Source organism: Brassica napus, chromosome C1 (genome assembly GCF_020379485.1).
Source record: "Brassica napus cultivar Da-Ae chromosome C1, Da-Ae, whole genome shotgun sequence".
NCBI lineage: Eukaryota > Viridiplantae > Streptophyta > Magnoliopsida > Brassicales > Brassicaceae > Brassica > Brassica napus.
In genome coordinates, this window is record NC_063444.1 from 48,961,397 (window position 1) to 48,978,998 (window position 17,602).

The 17,602-nt window shown below is 39.4% G+C and overlaps 3 protein-coding genes across 5 annotated transcripts; 2 read left to right on the plus strand and 1 right to left on the minus strand.

Moving 5' to 3' along the window:
• Window positions 1-2,206: 2,206 nt before the first annotated feature.
• Window positions 2,207-2,826, plus strand: LOC106379394 (cyclin-dependent protein kinase inhibitor SMR1-like). The gene has a single exon (XM_013819358.3). It carries the CDS (start codon window positions 2,321-2,323, stop codon window positions 2,699-2,701), a length of 381 nt encoding a protein of 126 aa, XP_013674812.1. The 5' UTR covers window positions 2,207-2,320; the 3' UTR covers window positions 2,702-2,826.
• Window positions 2,827-4,476: 1,650 nt separating this feature from the next.
• Window positions 4,477-6,942, plus strand: LOC106381191 (non-symbiotic hemoglobin 2-like). The gene is made up of 4 exons (XM_013821073.3): window positions 4,477-4,851; window positions 4,949-5,063; window positions 6,487-6,603; window positions 6,680-6,942. The coding sequence occupies exons 1-4, from the start codon at window positions 4,748-4,750 to the stop codon at window positions 6,827-6,829; spliced, it is 486 nt and encodes a 161-aa protein (XP_013676527.1). The 5' UTR covers window positions 4,477-4,747; the 3' UTR covers window positions 6,830-6,942.
• Window positions 6,943-7,254: 312 nt separating this feature from the next.
• LOC106381194 lies at window positions 7,255-11,255 on the minus strand. 3 transcript variants are annotated; one of them, XR_001276495.3, is made up of 10 exons: window positions 11,059-11,255; window positions 10,907-10,970; window positions 9,672-10,833; window positions 9,338-9,456; window positions 8,654-9,199; window positions 8,299-8,587; window positions 8,048-8,213; window positions 7,860-7,962; window positions 7,589-7,788; window positions 7,255-7,473 (listed from the first exon to the last, which is right to left on the minus strand). XR_001276495.3 is itself a non-coding variant. In XM_013821077.3 (9 exons), exons 3-9 carry the CDS (start codon window positions 10,710-10,712, stop codon window positions 7,671-7,673), a joined length of 2,382 nt encoding a protein of 793 aa, XP_013676531.1. In that variant the 5' UTR covers window positions 10,713-10,833; window positions 10,907-10,970; window positions 11,059-11,255; the 3' UTR covers window positions 7,255-7,670. The 3 variants fall into 3 exon arrangements, 2 of the variants coding, with proteins under 2 accessions (XP_013676531.1, XP_013676532.1); XM_013821077.3 differs by having other exon boundaries at window positions 7,255-7,788; XM_013821078.3 differs by lacking the exon at window positions 10,907-10,970 and having other exon boundaries at window positions 7,255-7,788; window positions 11,059-11,244.
• Window positions 11,256-17,602: the final 6,347 nt, after the last annotated feature.

Sequence of the window (17,602 nt, forward strand, 5' to 3'; positions counted from 1 at the left end):
GTACAGGTGGTCGAAGTACTCCTGCTTCCTCTTTGTATCTCTTCTCTCATCTGAGGGATCCATCTGAAACAGAGAAATGAAAATGATTAAGCGAATCGATTGAGTCAAAACTAATCGAAACCCCCAAAAATATATTATCAATCGAACCGTGAATCGAACCCAGTACAAGATCTAAACCCACTAATCAAAACCCCCAAATTCGATTTTGAACCCTAACTCGATAAACCCTTTTCGATTTCCAATCCGCAAGAATCGAACCATAAAACGATAAATCGAACCCCTAGACGAGGTAATACAACAATAAATCAAAACTCATCTCGATTTCGAACCCTAAATCGTAAAAAAAAAGGTGAGATTTCCCCAAAGTCGATTTCGAAAGCCAAAACGACATCAATCTAAACGAGAATCCAGTCGAGACCCACCTCTGTTAGTGGAGGAGACAATTACTCGTCGAATCGATGGAGAAAAGTCGAGAAAAAGGGAGAGAGATCGTTGTCGCACGCGAAATCGCCGCGAGGAAGAAACCCTAGAATTTTCGATACAAATGAGAGAAATGAATCTCTCTCCCCTTTCCACCGCGTGACGTCGACACCGCGTATCCAATAACTTGGCGACACGTGGTGTGAACCCGTATCGGACGGGGTCACTCGTAAGGGGCGGATCGCGAGAATTAACCCATTAAATCTTTATTTTCAATGGTCCGACCCTATGAAACTGAGCCCATGAACCTGTCTAAAACCTCTAATGAGGCTGCTCTTAGACCTTTTAATTAAAAACATTTCATATTTAGAAGAAAACAAATTATTGTCTAACCAAGTGATGAGTTTTGATGGATAATTTAAAGCTGAACAAAACAAAACCTGAATTGTAACGTCTCAACTGTCTCTGTCCATAAATTTTTATTTCCATATAAATTTATGCATGGGGATGCTACCCTTGTGTGACGGTGGGGTTTATTTTCCTGAACCATCCTAAAAAGGTAAAAAAACATTGTAACACCATGATTAATCCGAAGTTATTAGGATGTGGTTCTTATCGGAATATAACACCATGATTAATCCGAAGTTCTTAGCGAAAGCTAAGAAACTGTCTTTTAACTAAAAAAGTTAAGAACCGGTTCTTAAAATCCTTATTTAAGAATCGGTTCTTACTTTTTTTTTAGTTAAAAGTTAAGAAACAGTTTTTTAACTTCCGCTAAGAACCTCATCCTAAGAACTCCGGGTTAATCATGCTCTAAGAACCCGTCTCTTAACTTTTAACTAAAAAAACTAAGAACCAGTTCTTAAATAAGAGTTTTAAGAACCAGTTCTTAATTTTTTTAGTTAAAAGTTAAGAGACGGGTTCTTATATTCCGCTAAGAATCTCATTCTAAAAACTCTCCAATAATCATGCTCTTAGATACCGTTTTATTCACCTGATGATCGCTAAAAAACACTGTAACATTAGATACCGTTTTATTCACCTGAGCGATGTTTATCTACGCTCTCTATACCACTTCTGGTTGGAGTCTTGCACTCTTTTCATTATATTCATGTGGATTTGTCCGACATTAATTTTTCTTCAAAACCCCAAAAACAATTCTCGACCGGTTTTAACACTGTAAAACATGTTAGTAGATAATACCAAAAAACATTTTAGTAGATCATTTTTCGAAATTACTTTTGGTTTTTTTTTTTTTTTTTTTTTTTGTAACACGAAATTACTTTTGGTTAAACAACGTTTCCTTAAGATTAATTTACCATGGCAATCATTAAATTAGCTGCATTTTATTGATAAAATCATAGAGACTAAAGAGCATTTAAACATTTCTTATAAGAGTTTCTAAGATGCCTCGCTATTTACCGAATACAATATTATTAATTATTCCATTAAAAACTCATTGAAATAAAAAAACATTATTCAGAAAACTAGGTAAACTCTATCAAAATGGCGAACCACGTGTGCTCTAGTTGTACATACATACAAATACAACTATACAAGTGAATTTATCATCCCTTCCTTAGTAGTAATACTTTATTTTACTAAATTCAGAAATTTACGTCCATTCTCCTTCTTATATATTTACATTGCTTATCTTCATTTTATTTTTCTCTCAATCATGTCAAAAGGTAACTCTCGTTTCCAAATGCGACATTCTAATATGTGTGTATATATATATATATATATATGTGTGTGTATGTAAAGACACAAACACATATAACAACCCCCTCTCAACCTCACTTCCCCAACAAGTTTTCTACATCCATTTTACCAAAAAAAAAAGTTTTCTACATCCACAAAAAAAAAAAACTTCCACAGCAAACAAGAACATACTTCAGATATGGATCCTGATTTATTACAAGATCTGTCCAAATTCAACTTCCCAGCAACCATCAAGATCCAATCCAAAACCACAAGAAACATTAACGAAGGCGATGAAGAAGATGGCTTTAGTTGCAGCACACCCACATCTCAAGAACACAAGATTCCTCCCGTCCTAGATTCTCCACCTCCCCCGCCACGAAAACCTCGTCCACAGCCGTCAAAACCATCTGCTACGGCGGCTCTGATGATCAGATCGTGTAAGAGGAAGCTCTTAGTGTCGACTTGTGAGGTTATCATGAATAGGGAAGAGATAGACCGTTTCTTCACCTCCGTTTATAGTGACACGTCGACCACAGCGAAACGAAGGAGAAGTTATCCTTCTTGTGTCCGAAGATGAGCCTTAGTTCAAGAATTTACATTTTTACAGTTTTACTGGAAATATTGTGAACTCATATATAAATTAAAAGATTATTATTTCTTATTTATTTTATATTTATAAAATGGACGGATAATTTTCTGCAACCGCATATTAATTTTCTCTATTAATTTCGTATGGAGGTGTCGTTGTTGTAAATTCCGTATAAATGAAATTTAATTCCAATTGCCAAGTTTTCTAATAATAATTGGGATATTTATACCATTTATAGCAGACATGATCGACTTATTATCTTCCAGCGTCGTTGGTGAAAATAGTAAATTCGCAATATGTTCAAATCAGTAAAAAAATCGACTTCTACAACTAACAAACGAGTTTATAACCAAGAGTTATGAACCAAAACATCATATCTGCAGCCTGCAGGCACATTAAATCTTACCAGTAAGCATTGCTAGGTGGTGGTAACATGTTCGTTTAAATATATATGAAATCATTGCATTTATGCAACTCAATCAAGAAAATTAAATGAAAGAAAGTTCATACTCTGCTATAGTTTCATATATATATTAATGCCTTAGACGCCATTTTTTTTATTTTCATGCAGATTTATATATATATCTTTGGTAAGTTATGTCAAAATTTTCAAAAATATGTATATATAATTAAAGTTTAGTTATAATCGTCTATCAAAAATTTCATTCAGTCACTTTCATTAGTTGAAAGAAATTTCTAATAAATATTATATATAGCAGTTATTAGATTATCAAAAATGCTAATGACGTTTACAAGTATTAGGTGCTAATTTGGTAGAAGATGTATCTGTTGCGTGTCTTATACTTTGTGAAAGCAACAACGCAGAGAAAATGAAGCCTTGATTTATGCTAATATCTAAACTATATTTTAGTATAGCTTAGCAAATAAAGTATGCAAATGAACTTTTAACGCAGTATATATCTAAACTATATTTTGATCAGAAAGTCATGCTTGCTTCTGACTATTTGACCGGCCGGTAGACGCAACTTTGGGATCTGTAGATACTATGCCATTCATTTTTGTAAAGTATAGTACTTATAAGAAATTATTCTAAATATTTCAGAGTCCGAAGTTGATACTCATCCGTTAATTCTTTACAATCTCCAAAACCATCACATTGTACTTGGAAAAGATTATTGAAATGAATCCCAGCTAATTCGTTTGGTGACCGGGAATTATGCATATGCCAAATGTTAATATGTAGTGAAAATCTAGATTGTTTTCACTTTTACTGGGGTACAGAAAGAAGAAGATTACTCACCAGACCAACAAAATTAAATGTAGAGTAATTATATGGTCCTGAGACAAACTCAATTAATGGACGTTATTTTATTAGACCAATAAATTTGAATGGATATTAAATATAGAGGTAATGATATGGTCCTGCAGCTATGAAAGAGGAGCCATGTCTACGCAACCAACAAGTAAACTGTCTTCGAACATAAGCTACTCTTTTTTCACTTCTTCATGATTGAGTTATTCTGTTATTCGATAGGAGAAGATCAAGTGTCAAGTGTGTATATACCATATCGTCTCTTATATTAAAACAAAAAGGCATGACGGTATCATCATGTCGCATGTAAGATGAGCAACATTTTCGTGACTAATTAATGGATATATTTACTTTCTCTTGCAAGAAAAAGTATTTCAAAAATCAAACAAAATTACAAATATTAACTTCGACTTTGTTTTGATTCAACTTTACACACTTCGGTTTTGTCAGTTGGTTTAAACAACTTGTCAACTTCAATTTGGTTTGGTTTGGTTTATTGTCGATGGAATTCTATAAAGATGTATAGATCCAATGCGTATCGGACCGGATATCTCTTGGGATCTTGTAAGGCCATCAGGCCCATGATAAAATAGTTAATATTCGAGCGAATATAGTGAAAGTTTTAGCAGCATATTTTATACAGGTCTCAAGTTGAAAGAGAGAGTTGACAAAAAAAAAAGTTGAAAGAGAGAGAGAGAGAGAGAGAGAGAGAGAGCTCAGAAGAGAGAGAGCTCAGAAGAGAGAGAGCTCAGAAGAGAGAGATGGGAAAGATTGTGTTTACAGAGAAGCAAGAAGCTTTGGTGAAGGAGTCTTGGGAGATACTCAAGCAAGACATCCCCAAATACAGTCTTCACTTCTTCTCACAGTAATCATATATACATAAACATATCTACAAAGCGTACTTATCTATGTATTTTGTTTATATATGTGAGGTTGTAAACAATACAAAAATGTATAAATAGGATACTGGAGATAGCACCAGCAGCGAAGGACATGTTCTCTTTCCTAAGAGACACAGATGAAGTCCCTCATAACAATCCCAAACTCAAAGCTCATGCTGTTAAAGTCTTCAAGATGGTATTTACTTGCCCTTTTTGTTTAATATTCTGTTTTTTATTTATTTATGCATATATGTGTGTGTGTATGACTTGCATAGAATCGTCTCATAATCTTAGTTAAACATCGTAGAAGAATAAAAATGGTCCATTATGACAGCTAATTAAGTATCTTTATTGACTCGTCCATTTATATTATACATTTTATATTCGCGTAGACATGTGCACACGATAGCGGTCTATCTTGTTTGAACTTGGCTAGTTGGCTTTGTCTTCTTCTTGGAGATGATATTATTGAATCGTCTTAGTAAAGAACAATTAGAATATATTGGCTCATTCGTAAAATCCACTTAAAACAAACATACGTACTCATAACGTACCATTCGGGCTTTTCTCTTTCATCAAAACGAGGAGAAGAAGAAAAACTCCATAGCCACCGATCTCCCTCCGTGGTTGGCCGTGCTTCTCACCACCGCTACGTGAGGGAGGATCTGCTCCTCCTCTTTAGTTTGAGCTAAATCTTGTTTAATTTCGTCTTGTGTTTTTTTTTTAAGTTCTTTTGTGAATCGGATCGGTGATTCGATCGTTTAAGTCTCCGGTGACGCGCCTTCTTCTTCGGTGGTCGTCCGGCTCTGTCTCTGGAAAGCGATGGCTCTTTTAGCATCGTCTTTGCTGGCTTTTGTCTCCGGGAGGGGATGGTTTCTCTAGCATCTCTATCGCCGGCTTTTTCTCAGGTAGATCTACGATCCAGAGCGCTTCAGTTGTTCTTCTTGCCTCTCTTTCTAAGTCTCAGAGGACTTTCTCCTCCACTCGGTTGTATGTGGCGTTTGAAAGTATCTAGGAGGATTACGAATGATTGTAGGCGGTTGTTAGTTTTGTCGGTCTCGTAGATCCTTCAGTGTGTTTGGCTCATTGGCTCGAGCTTTGAGTATATTGTTCTGGTGGAACAAAGAGTATCCGGTTAGTCTATGCCGTCGACGTTGATCCGTAGAATCGTCGTGATAGCTCCGGAGGGTTCGATTACGACACGGTTGACTGTCCCGTGTTGGTAATGGATTCTTTTGTGGGCTTTAGGCCCAAGTTTGGTTTTGCAAGTGATCGGTTTGTCTTTGTGCGATTGTTGCTGTCTCGAACTTGGTTTGTTTTGGGCTTTCGACCCATTAATAAAATTCTAGACGACAAAAAAACAAACAAACAAACATACGTACTCTTCCTTCTATTTTGTCGTCACAAACATACATCCAATAAATATTACTGAAGAATCCAAGGGTTCGGTGATTTCAGGTTTGGCTTATATTTAGTTGGTAACGTAGGAATAAGTAGGATAATAAGCCAGTGGTTTAGTTTCGACAGATATCTACTAAAGATATGTTTAGAAAAACCCTAATTTTACCCATGAAATTATCAATTTTATGGGCTTTAAATGTATTTTTTTGTGGGTGTAGACATGTGAAACAGCAATACAGCTGAGGGAGAAAGGAAAAGTAGTGGTGGCTGACACAACCCTCCAATACTTGGGCTCTGTTCATCTCAAGAGCGGTGTTCTTGATCCTCACTTTGAGGTATTTTATGTTAACATTATTTTTTATTAAATTTTCAATTAAAAGAAACTAAATAAATGCGAGTGTCTGTATTCAGGTGGTGAAAGAGGCTTTGGTGAGGACACTGAAAGAAGGGTTGGGGGAGAAATACAATGAAGAAGTTGAAGGAGCTTGGTCCCAAGCTTATGATCACTTGGCTTTAGCCATTAAGGCCGAGATGAAACAAGAAGACTCACAAAAACCCTAAATATCATTTGGGTATTATATCATTATATGATCATACATATCTGTGTATGTAGTATACTTCATACTTTGACTTTCTACAGTTCATTGTTTTTGAATAAGGATTTTGAGATATCATGAGAGGAGATACATGGTAGATGGTACCGTTGTTTCTCTTGAAATTGTTTTTGTGAGAAAGAAGATAGGGCTTAAAGTCAAACCGACAAATGTAACCGGTTTGATCGGTTTTATCATACAACATCTTGGCTTGACATGGTCTATATATGGGGATCAAGCAAAAATTTAACAAATTGTAAGAGAGTAGCTCATGATTTTAATTGAGGAAGAAGATTGCAAGTTAATGGCTTATAACATACGAAAAAACATCTCTATACAGATCAATGAACCAAGTATCCATAAATATGTAATTAACTAAAATGAAATGTGCAGTAACATACAATATTAGTTATATTTATCAAATGGTGTATCTGTATGCACAAATATGATTATTTCATCCCATCATTTTTGTGAAATATCACTCAATTAGTTATGTTCTTTCTTTAAACACAGAGGTACATGATGACACTCAACAACTGAAAAAAAAACAATCGATGTCAGAATAAATATGTGTCTGCTCCTGGTTTGATCCCTTTCAGAGAGTTTACATGGCTGAAACAACCGGCAGAGACAATGCTTCAAGAACTTAGAGACGAACATGATTTTAACAAAAAACGAAGATTCAAAAGTAATGAAGGTTTCTAGAACAATATAAAAGATTCCAAACCTGTTCTTGCTCAGACATCAATAACCTCAAGGATTGGCGCTCTACATCAATAACCTGTTCTTGTTCTCCAATCTCACAGAGGTTATGCGATAGAATAGGCTCGTATAACCTCAAGGATTGGCGCTCTACACAATGGGCATTTCCCTCCGGTTCGGACCAGCTCGTAGCCGCACTTTGAGCAAGTGCACATGTGCCCACATCTACAGATTCACAAAGATATTTTGGTTCAGTAAACCACACAAACAAACCGGGTTTAAGCAAATAATTTTACCTGTACAAGAGGGCATCTATGTCGGCGTCGCAGCAGACACAGCAAGTCCCATTCCTTACATGAGCCCATCTTGACCCATCTTCGGATGTTCCTGGCCCAAGACCTGATAGCATCATACATATAATTAACAGATAGTTACAGATGCAGACTAGAGATGAAATTTGGATAGAAAGTAGAGAGAAAAAAACCTTTGTCACTCGGAGATTGGTTTAAAGCTGCAGAGACCTCTTGTCTAACCAAACGCTGCAGCTCAGACTGCATATCCATACATGTTTCTAAAGTCCTCTGCATATGGCTCATTCCTTGCTGAAGTCTCGCCATGTCTCCTCTCAAGTCGTTCATTATCTCCCATTCCTATTCACCAGAAACAAAAAAGCTGATAAGAGAGAAGAAACAAACAAACAAACAAACAAAAAGCCTGAAACCAATCTAGGCTTACAAATTCAGATCTATGCAAAGAACGAGCGTAGCTAGTGTGATGCCATATTGGCTGTGGTGGAGGCATTGGTGGATTTGGCAGCGTCTGTGATTGATTGATTCCATCAAGCTGATCCTCGTCCTGTAGAAACCCTTGTTGCTCTCTACGATGTTCTTGAGAATCCAATGTTTCTGGTTGAAAATCCCAGTCAATGTGAGCAAGTCCTCCTCCTCTCCTCTCAACATATGACTGTATCAGTTGATCCAGATTCTCACGGAAACCACTACGTAGAAGGTTAGAAACACTTCTCCTACAATATTGCATATAATTCATTAGGCAAGAAAATATATGCCAGGAAGAAAGTGAAAACGAATACCTGCTTAGTAGCTCCCGGAGTTCAATGCTGTTGTTAACGTTATCGTCATCAGGTAGATGGAGCCTGTTTAGTCTCCTCATTGGGACTGCACGGCGAGCCCTTGGGACTCCAAACCGTGCCTCAGGCTGATTCCCATCAGATTGTCTAGAGTTATCTGCAGGCCATACACTCTGACCTTCTGCTATAACAGTTTCATTTGAGTTTCCAGTTCCCTCGTGGTGCAGATTACCAACTGAGTTTTCAGGCCCGTTATCCCTTTCGCTGAACTGGCTTAACGTTGCTTGCAGCAAATCTCGCCTCTCGCCTGTTGTGAAAACTTCAGGCCAAACCCTTTCTTGATTGGTATCTTCTTCCCAGTTTCTATCTGAATTTGTTGCATTACTTCCCGAGGTGCCCAAATCGTTAGGTAAGAGAGGGGTAGAAGAATTTAAACTCTCATTTAGCGGCTGAGAACCCTCAGAAGTATTAGCTATTATTCGGTTATTCCTGGAGGTACTGATGTTATCGACATTAGTGTTGCTTTCTGGCCTGTCACGAGCTCCTTCCCTGTGACAGTCAATATCTTCATTGAGTAGAGTAAGGTAAATAAGATGAAAGTATATAACACATCCACACATCACACGACTATGTGACAAGTCTAAGTAAATGTTCAACCATTCAAGGGGAAAGGACACAAGTTTTTACCGCAAACCCGAAACTGTCTGTCTTTCTCTTAGCTGCCGAAGTTCACTTGCTGCCATTGATGGAGCTCTAACTTCCTCCGCAGGTGTCTCACTCCGCAAGAACCTTCCTCTAAGAAGCGACTGTGAAAAAATTTAGTTAAAATCAAGTTACAAGGACCTATGGTTCCATCATTAAGTTAATATATATGGTGTTAGTCGCCTAATCTTAGTGTACAATACGTCTTATACTCCTCACAACTTTGGTTCTTATCACAACAACAACTAGAGAGCTTGTTTATAAGTATGCAATCAATGTTTGAACAACTAAGAGAAAGATGATGTCCAAAGAAACAAACCTGAATCCGGTTGCGATGAGCAAAATCAGAGACAGCACGATGCTCCAACAAACCCTGAAGCTCTCTCTGCCGCTCTCGTTCAATCCTCATGAGCAAATCAACTAACGCCTGCCTTCCTCGCAGCCTCCTCAAGTCTCTACGAGTATGCTCCCGTCTCCCTTCCTCACTCTGAACTTGTGCTCTCTCATCTTGTGAACCAAGAGACCGTTGCTGATCTTCTCTTCGACTCGCACGAGCCCCTCCTCCTCCTCCTCCTCTCTGCTGACTTGTCATCTGCATCCACTCCCTGATAATCCTCACTCTCTCCCTTTCAGTATCACCAAGCCACTCTCCTCTACGGTTATCATCGCTTCTCTCTCTCACATTAGACGAATGATCCGTTGTCAATCCACGCACAATATTCCTCACCCTCTCACTCTCAACATCCCCGAGATCCGGAGACTGCTCTCTACTAGAAGAACCATAACCATTCTCACTCTCACTCGACCCCCTCAGAGTCTCACCCACCTGACTCTCCGCCACGTCAGCACTCCTCACCCTCAGCCTCATCCTCTCGCGCGCCCTGTTCAAAACATGCTCATCCTCCAACTCTCTCCACATCTGCAAAATCCCAGACGCCTGAGTCCTCGGCCTCTCAGGCGCCCGCCCGGTAGAGGTGGGAGACTGCGTCTCCTCCCTAAGGAAAGACGAGTCTAGCGTGGAGACGGCGTGCAAGCCAGCGATGGCGATGAGCTCAGACTCACGGTTCCTCCTCTCGATGGTTGTGATCATCTCCTGAGCCTGCCTGGCAGCCCAGCAGCTTAGAATCCTGGACTGCCTGGCGGCGGAGGACTCGGCTATATCATCACCACCCCCTTGATGATGGAGGTGGTCAGACCTTCTCCTCCTCCTAAGAGGTTGTTCATCTTCTTGATCATGGGGGTCATTGTCAGGGTTGTGAATTGTGCTGCAAGACTCAAATGAGATGCAATCTTCGTCCATGAAATCCTCATAACCATCCATAGATTCAGGTTTTTGATGCAAAGGATCAACATCAGTCATCCTCACACTTCAACCAACCCTAATTTTTTTTTTTTTTGAAATTTGATTAACAGAATATTATAATACACAAAGGCTTCATCACACTTCAGAATCTTAACCACAGCAGCAACAACATCACAAACTGCAAAAAGGAGGAAACAAAATCATGATCAGTGGCCACTTCCAAAACGATTCAGACTCAATTGTAATCTCACCTGATGATAATCATATACATAATATAACAATAATCGCCCAGAAAATCCCTAAATTTTCACTTTCCTGAAGAAAAAACACTTTGATTATTTCTGATGCGAAACAATCGGATCCAAATTGCGAAATTAACCGGGAAAAGATGATCGAGGCATACCTTTTCTTCGAGTAACTTGGTCAATGGCGAAACGAAAAACAAGCAAGTTAAAAAAAAAAGGTTGCTAAAATTAAACGGAGAAAAATCTGGAGAGATTTGAGGAAGAAGGAGAAGGAGAGAGAGAGCCGGCAGTTTATATATGGCACAAGAGAGGGAGTCCGAGAGAGAGAGAGAGAGAGAGAGGTGCCAAATGCCAATGGTCATTAGAAAAGCCACGAATTATAAAAATTAATTAAATTAAAAATCATTAATCATAATTCGTATTCATAAAATAAAATCACTCCTCAATGGATGGGTTCGTCACAGAAGAAACAAGAAAAGCAGGGCTTAATGATTTGTTTACTCCTTTATTTTCGACGCTTTTAAGTTATTGCTAGACTTTAAAAAAAAAAAAAATTAATTGGAAAAGGTACTAATCAATAATTCAGTGAAGAACCTTGTCACACTGGAGGTATGTGATTCAAAGGATTCTAATGAGTAATTCAGTGAAGGACCTTATAAAAACTTCAGTCTCTGTGATGGACAAAGGTTTTGTGGTAGCCCCACCAACCTAGAGACTTAAATTTCGTTCAAGAGGGTACGTAGCTCTCACTGGTTCCTCGTGAAGGGTGGTGACAAACCGGTTTTATTAAGGTATCTTCTCGTGAAACAATGTTCCATGATCCAACCAAAAAATCAGAAAACTCATGATACAAAAATCATGTAGCTATCTCGGTTTACTGTAATCTTCGGATGTTGGCTTAGTGGTAAAGGAGTGTCTGGTAGGCGTTCCGACAAAAAGGAATGTTTGAGGGTGAAAGTAAATGAAGAACAAGAGAGAGAGAGAGATGGAGAGAGATGGAGAGAGAGAGAGAGTAAATCAAGAGTAAAAGAGATAGAGTAAAGAAGGATTTATTTCCTTGATTCATTTAGTTCACAATGTTACAATACTTAATGACCTTGAGATGAGATAGAAACAAAGAGAGAAATAATAAAGAATGGTACTCTAAGATGAGATGAAAGGAACAGCACCTCAATAGCTATTTCTTCCTCTCTCCTCTAAATAGATCATGTGACTTTAACTAATTTAGAACTCTAACTTGTCTTTGATCTTGTCAACGGTCTGGTTGACCTTTGAACACATCTTGGACGAGTTTGAACTTGTAAGACTGTTTTTCAAGTCTGGTTCTCAAGTTTGGTTCTATATTTATGTTAATACTTCCCCTTAAGCTTAATCATAAGGTATGGTTGAGCTTGGAACCCATGAAGACATCTCTCATTAAAAACTCTTGTGCGAAAAACCCAATGGGACAAAAACACACAAGAGGAAAAATAGTAGATGCTTCATGGCTTAAGAGGATCGTGATCTAGGCAAGTCTATGAGTCTCAATCTTGGATGGATGAACTCACATACTTTGGTGCTTGCTCCTTTAGTGAAGATATCAGCTAGCTGGTCTTCACTTCTAGTGTAGCAAGGTAGAATGATCTTCTGCTCCACAGCTTGTCTAACTTTGTGACAATCCACTTCAATATGCTTTGTCCTCTCATGAAACACTAAGTTTGAAGCTATATGAATGACTGCTTGGTTATCACAGTGCATTGTAATTGGTGTTGTTGTCTCTATGCCCAAGTCCCTTAGCAAGTTTCTGATCCAAATGAGCTCATTGGTCAGCTTCCTCATTGCTCTATATTCTGCCTCAGCACTTGAACATGATACCACCTTCTGCTTCTTGCTCTTCCAAGTAACCAGATTGCCTCCTATGAAGATGCAATAACCAGTAGTAGACCTCATATCCACTCTATCTCCAGCTCAATCTGCATCACAATATCGCACAATTTCAGTGCTCTTGTTGCAACCCATCCAAACACCTTGACCAGAAGCTTCCCTTAGATATCTCATGATCATCTCCACCATATTCCAATGGTGAACCTTTGGTGCTTGCATATACTGGCTGACTTGATTCACAGCAAAGCAGATGTCTGGTCTTGTAATGGTGAGATAGATCAGCTTCCCAACCATTCTTCTATAGAGCTTAAAATCGCCAAAAGGAGTGTCCTCAATCTCCCCCTCATGCAAGACTTTGTAACCCTCTTCAAGTGGTGTCTTAGCTACTCTTACTCCAAGCTTTCCTGCCTCATTTAAAAGATAAAGTGTGTACTTTCTTTGAGATAAGAAAAGTCCCTCTTTAGAGCGGCATATTTCTATCCATAGAAAGTACTTTAGCTCACCCAAATCTTTAATATCAAAGCTAGATTTAAGAAAAGCTTTAGTAGAGATGATACCTTCATTGTTGCTTCCTGTGATGATGACACATTGATCATAATCACCATAATTTCTTGCTTGCTTGTGAGGGTGAAGAGAGTATGATCAGCTTCTGATTTTACAAACCCTCTTCCATTGAGAGTTGTACTCAGCTTGTGATACCAGGCTCTTGGTGATTGTTTTAAACTATAGATGGCCTTCTTTAATCTTAGGACATTTCCTAGCTTGACCATGTCTTCCATACCAGGTGGTGGTCTCATGTAAACCTCATCCTCTAGCTCTCCTTGTAGAAAAGCATTCTTGACATCCATCTGCCATAAATCTCATTCCAAGTTCACAGTCAAGGAGAGAACAATCTTTATGGTGTGGAGCTTAGCTACTGGTGCAAAAGTATCCAGATAGTCTTCTCCATAAACTTGAGTGTATCCTCTTGCAACTAGCTTTGTCTTTCTCCTTTCTGGCTTTCCATTTGCCAAGTACTTGATGGTGAAGAGTCGGCGACTGGTGACTGCTTTCTTCCCTTTGGGAAGCTCAGTTTCATACCAAGTATCATTTTTTATCATGGCTCCAACTTCATCTCCAACAGACTCTCTCCACTCATCATCCTTCGTAGCTTCTTCATAAGTCTTTGGAACATATTCTTGATCCAGGCTGGTGATGAAAGCTATAAGCTCTTGAGGATAGCTTGCAAAGGAGCAGGTTGCTTGGATAGGATGAGCCACTGCATTACTATTGAAGTATACTCTGGTGTCGACCCACTTGGATGGTTTTCTCACTCTAGTACTCCTCCTTAATGGTTGAATCTGCTCTTCTACCACTGCTTCTTCATGTCCTTGATCACCATCATACTGATCTCCACTAGACTGATCAGATTCAGCTCCATCTTGATCATGAACTGATGATGAATCTAAACACTTTTGTATTTTAAGAGTATGATTCAAACAATCAGAGATAATCAGATCAAGATATTAAAGAGATTAAGAGATTTTAAAGAATAGAGAGAGAGAGACTCAAAAACTCCATTAATTAATATCTGATGAGGTTTACAAGTATTAATAGAGAGAGCAACAAGGGTTTTCGAAATGTATAAGCATGTGGAGTCAATGGACAGGCTGGAACTCCTTTTGAATCACTTGGCTGTGCTTTCTCACATGCTTGCACTAGTAAAAAGCATCCTCTCCTTTCCAGCATCATACAGGCTGTCAAAGTAAGCCCTTATCCCTTCCTTATCCTCTTCCCACGTCCTTCTTAAGATAAGAGAGGATTAACATCAGTTAGACTCCAATTTAACCCATCCTGGTAACTTCTCTTCCTTTCACTTAGTTACCACAGTAACTTTAAAGTTACTGTGGTAAATCCCAAACTTACTGACCACCCCAATACTCTTCCTCTATCAATGTATCCACTCCTCATCACCTCATCTCAACACTCCCCCTCAAGCTTGACCATGTGGAACAAGTCAAGCTTGGAAACCATGAAGACCTCCCTCATTAAAAACCTCACCAAAGAAAACCCATTGGGATAAAACTTTGATGAGGGAAAAAGAGTGGAGACTCCATGGTTAAGGGGCTCAGCTCCTGGGAGTAAGATCAATGAGTCCAAGCCTGGATAGTATGGACTCCATTGTCTTCAATCTCGCTGCCTTGGTAAACACATCTGCAAGCTGATCTTCACTCCTTGTATAACATGGCATAATCACTCCTAAGATAATCATCTGCCTCACCTTATGACAATCCACCTCTATGTGCTTTGTTCTCTCATGAAACACTGAGTTGGAGGCAATGTGGATAGCTGCTTGATTATCACAATGCATAGTCATAGGAGTACTCTGCTCAATCTCTAGATGCTTCAAGATCCCCTTGATCCACACCAACTCGTTTGTCAGCTTCAACATGGCTCTATACTCAGCTTCAGCACTTGAACAAGAGATAACCTTTTGCTTCTTACTCTTCCAAGTAACCAAGTTCCCTCCAATGAATGTACAATATCCAGTAGTTGATCTCCTGTCCACTCTATCTCCTGCCCAATCAGCATCACAATACCCAACCACTTCCGTACTGCCATTGCAACCCATCCAAACTCCTTGACCAGGCGTGCCACTCAAATACCTCAGTATCCTATCAACCATCTTCCAATGATGTACCTTTGGCGCCTGCATATGCTGACTCACTTGGTTCACTGCAAAACATATATCTGGCCGTGTGATGGTCAAGTAGATCAACTTGCCAACCATCTTCCTGTATAGCTTAGGATCCTTAAATAACTGCTTCTCTTCAACCTCCCCCTCACGCAAAACCTTATACCCCTCCTCAAGAGGTGTCTTTGCTACCTTTCCTCCAAGTACATCAGTCTCCTTTAGCATATCCATTGTATACTTCCTTTGAGACATAAACAAACCCTCCTTGGATCTGCATATCTCAATCCCCAAGAAATACTTCATCTCTCCCAAGTCTTTGATGTCAAACACAGACTTGAGGAACTCTTTAGTGGCTTTAATCCCAGCCTTATCACTCCCTGTGATAATCAAATCATCCACATATACCAGTATCACAATGATCCCTGATGGAGTAACCAAAGTGAAGAGTGTATGATCCAGTTCAGACTTCCTGAATCCTCTGCCATTCAGGGTTGTACTCAGCTTCCTGTACCAAGCTCTAGGAGACTGCTTCAGCCCATAGATTGCCTTCTTCAATCTCAAAACATTTCCTGGTTTTACTAGATGCTCAAGACCAGGAGGAGGAAGCATGTATACCTCATCTTCTAGCTCACCTTGTAAGAAAGCATTCTTCACATCCATCTGCCACAAATCCCACTCCAAGTTTGTTGCAATGGACAACACAATCCGAACTGTATGTAGCTTAGCTACTGGTGCAAAGGTATCAATGTAATCCTCTCCATAGGTCTGTGTAAACCCTCTTGCAACCAATCTGGTCTTCTTCCTATCAATCTGTCCATTTGCTAGATACTTGATTGTGAAGATCCATCTACTAGATACAGCCCTCTTTCCCTTAGGCAGCTCACTCTCATACCATGTATCATTTTTGATCATAGCACCTGCTTCAGCTCCCACTGATTCTTTCCATTCCTTGTCTAACATAGCTTCTTCATAAGTCCTTGGTACATAACTCTCATCCAGACTAATCATAAAGGCATGATGCTCCTCTGGAAACTCAGCAAAGGAACACACAGCTTGAGAAGGATGCTCCACAGCCTGGGCATTGTAGTACACTCTCGTGTTTACCCAGTTGGAAGCATCCCTCTTTATCCGTGTGCTCCTCCATTCAGGGTTGTACTCAGCTTCCTGTACCAAGCTCTAGGAGACTGCTTCAGCCCATAGATTGCCTTCTTCAATCTCAAAACATTTCCTGGTTTTACTAGATGCTCAAGACCAGGAGGAGGAAGCATGTATACCTCATCTTCTAGCTCACCTTGTAAGAAAGCATTCTTCACATCCATCTGCCACAAATCCCACTCCAAGTTTGTTGCAATGGACAACACAATCCGAACTGTATGTAGCTTAGCTACTGGTGCAAAGGTATCAATGTAATCCTCTCCATAGGTCTGTGTAAACCCTCTTGCAACCAATCTGGTCTTCTTCCTATCAATCTGTCCATTTGCTAGATACTTGATTGTGAAGATCCATCTACTAGATACAGCCCTCTTTCCCTTAGGCAGCTCACTCTCATACCATGTATCATTTTTGATCATAGCACCTGCTTCAGCTCCCACTGATTCTTTCCATTCCTTGTCTAACATAGCTTCTTCATAAGTCCTTGGTACATAACTCTCATCCAGACTAATCATAAAGGCATGATGCTCCTCTGGAAACTCAGCAAAGGAACACACAGCTTGAGAAGGATGCTCCACAGCCTGGGCATTGTAGTACACTCTCGTGTTTACCCAGTTGGAAGCATCCCTCTTTATCCGTGTGCTCCTCCTCAATGGTTGAACCTGTTCCTCAGTATGAACCTCTGCGTGACCCTCTGGTTCTGTCTCACTCACCTCCTCTTGATCATGAACCTCTCCTTGCTCATCCACACTGACCTGAGGAAAATTCTCTACTTCTTGTGTCACCACTTGATCATGATGACCTGAATCCCCTTGGTGCTGCTCTTGCACTCCTGATTCAGACTCATTTCCCCCCTCATGATCAAGGGGAGTTGTTCTTTCAGGTTCTCTAACCTTATCATGGGACATGTTTACCCCAAGCCTTTCCAATATGTTCCTCAGATTCTCTGCCATGTTTCTTGGTTCTTGAGACAGATCTTCCAAGTCTTTCCAATTCTTTTCTTCATAATACCC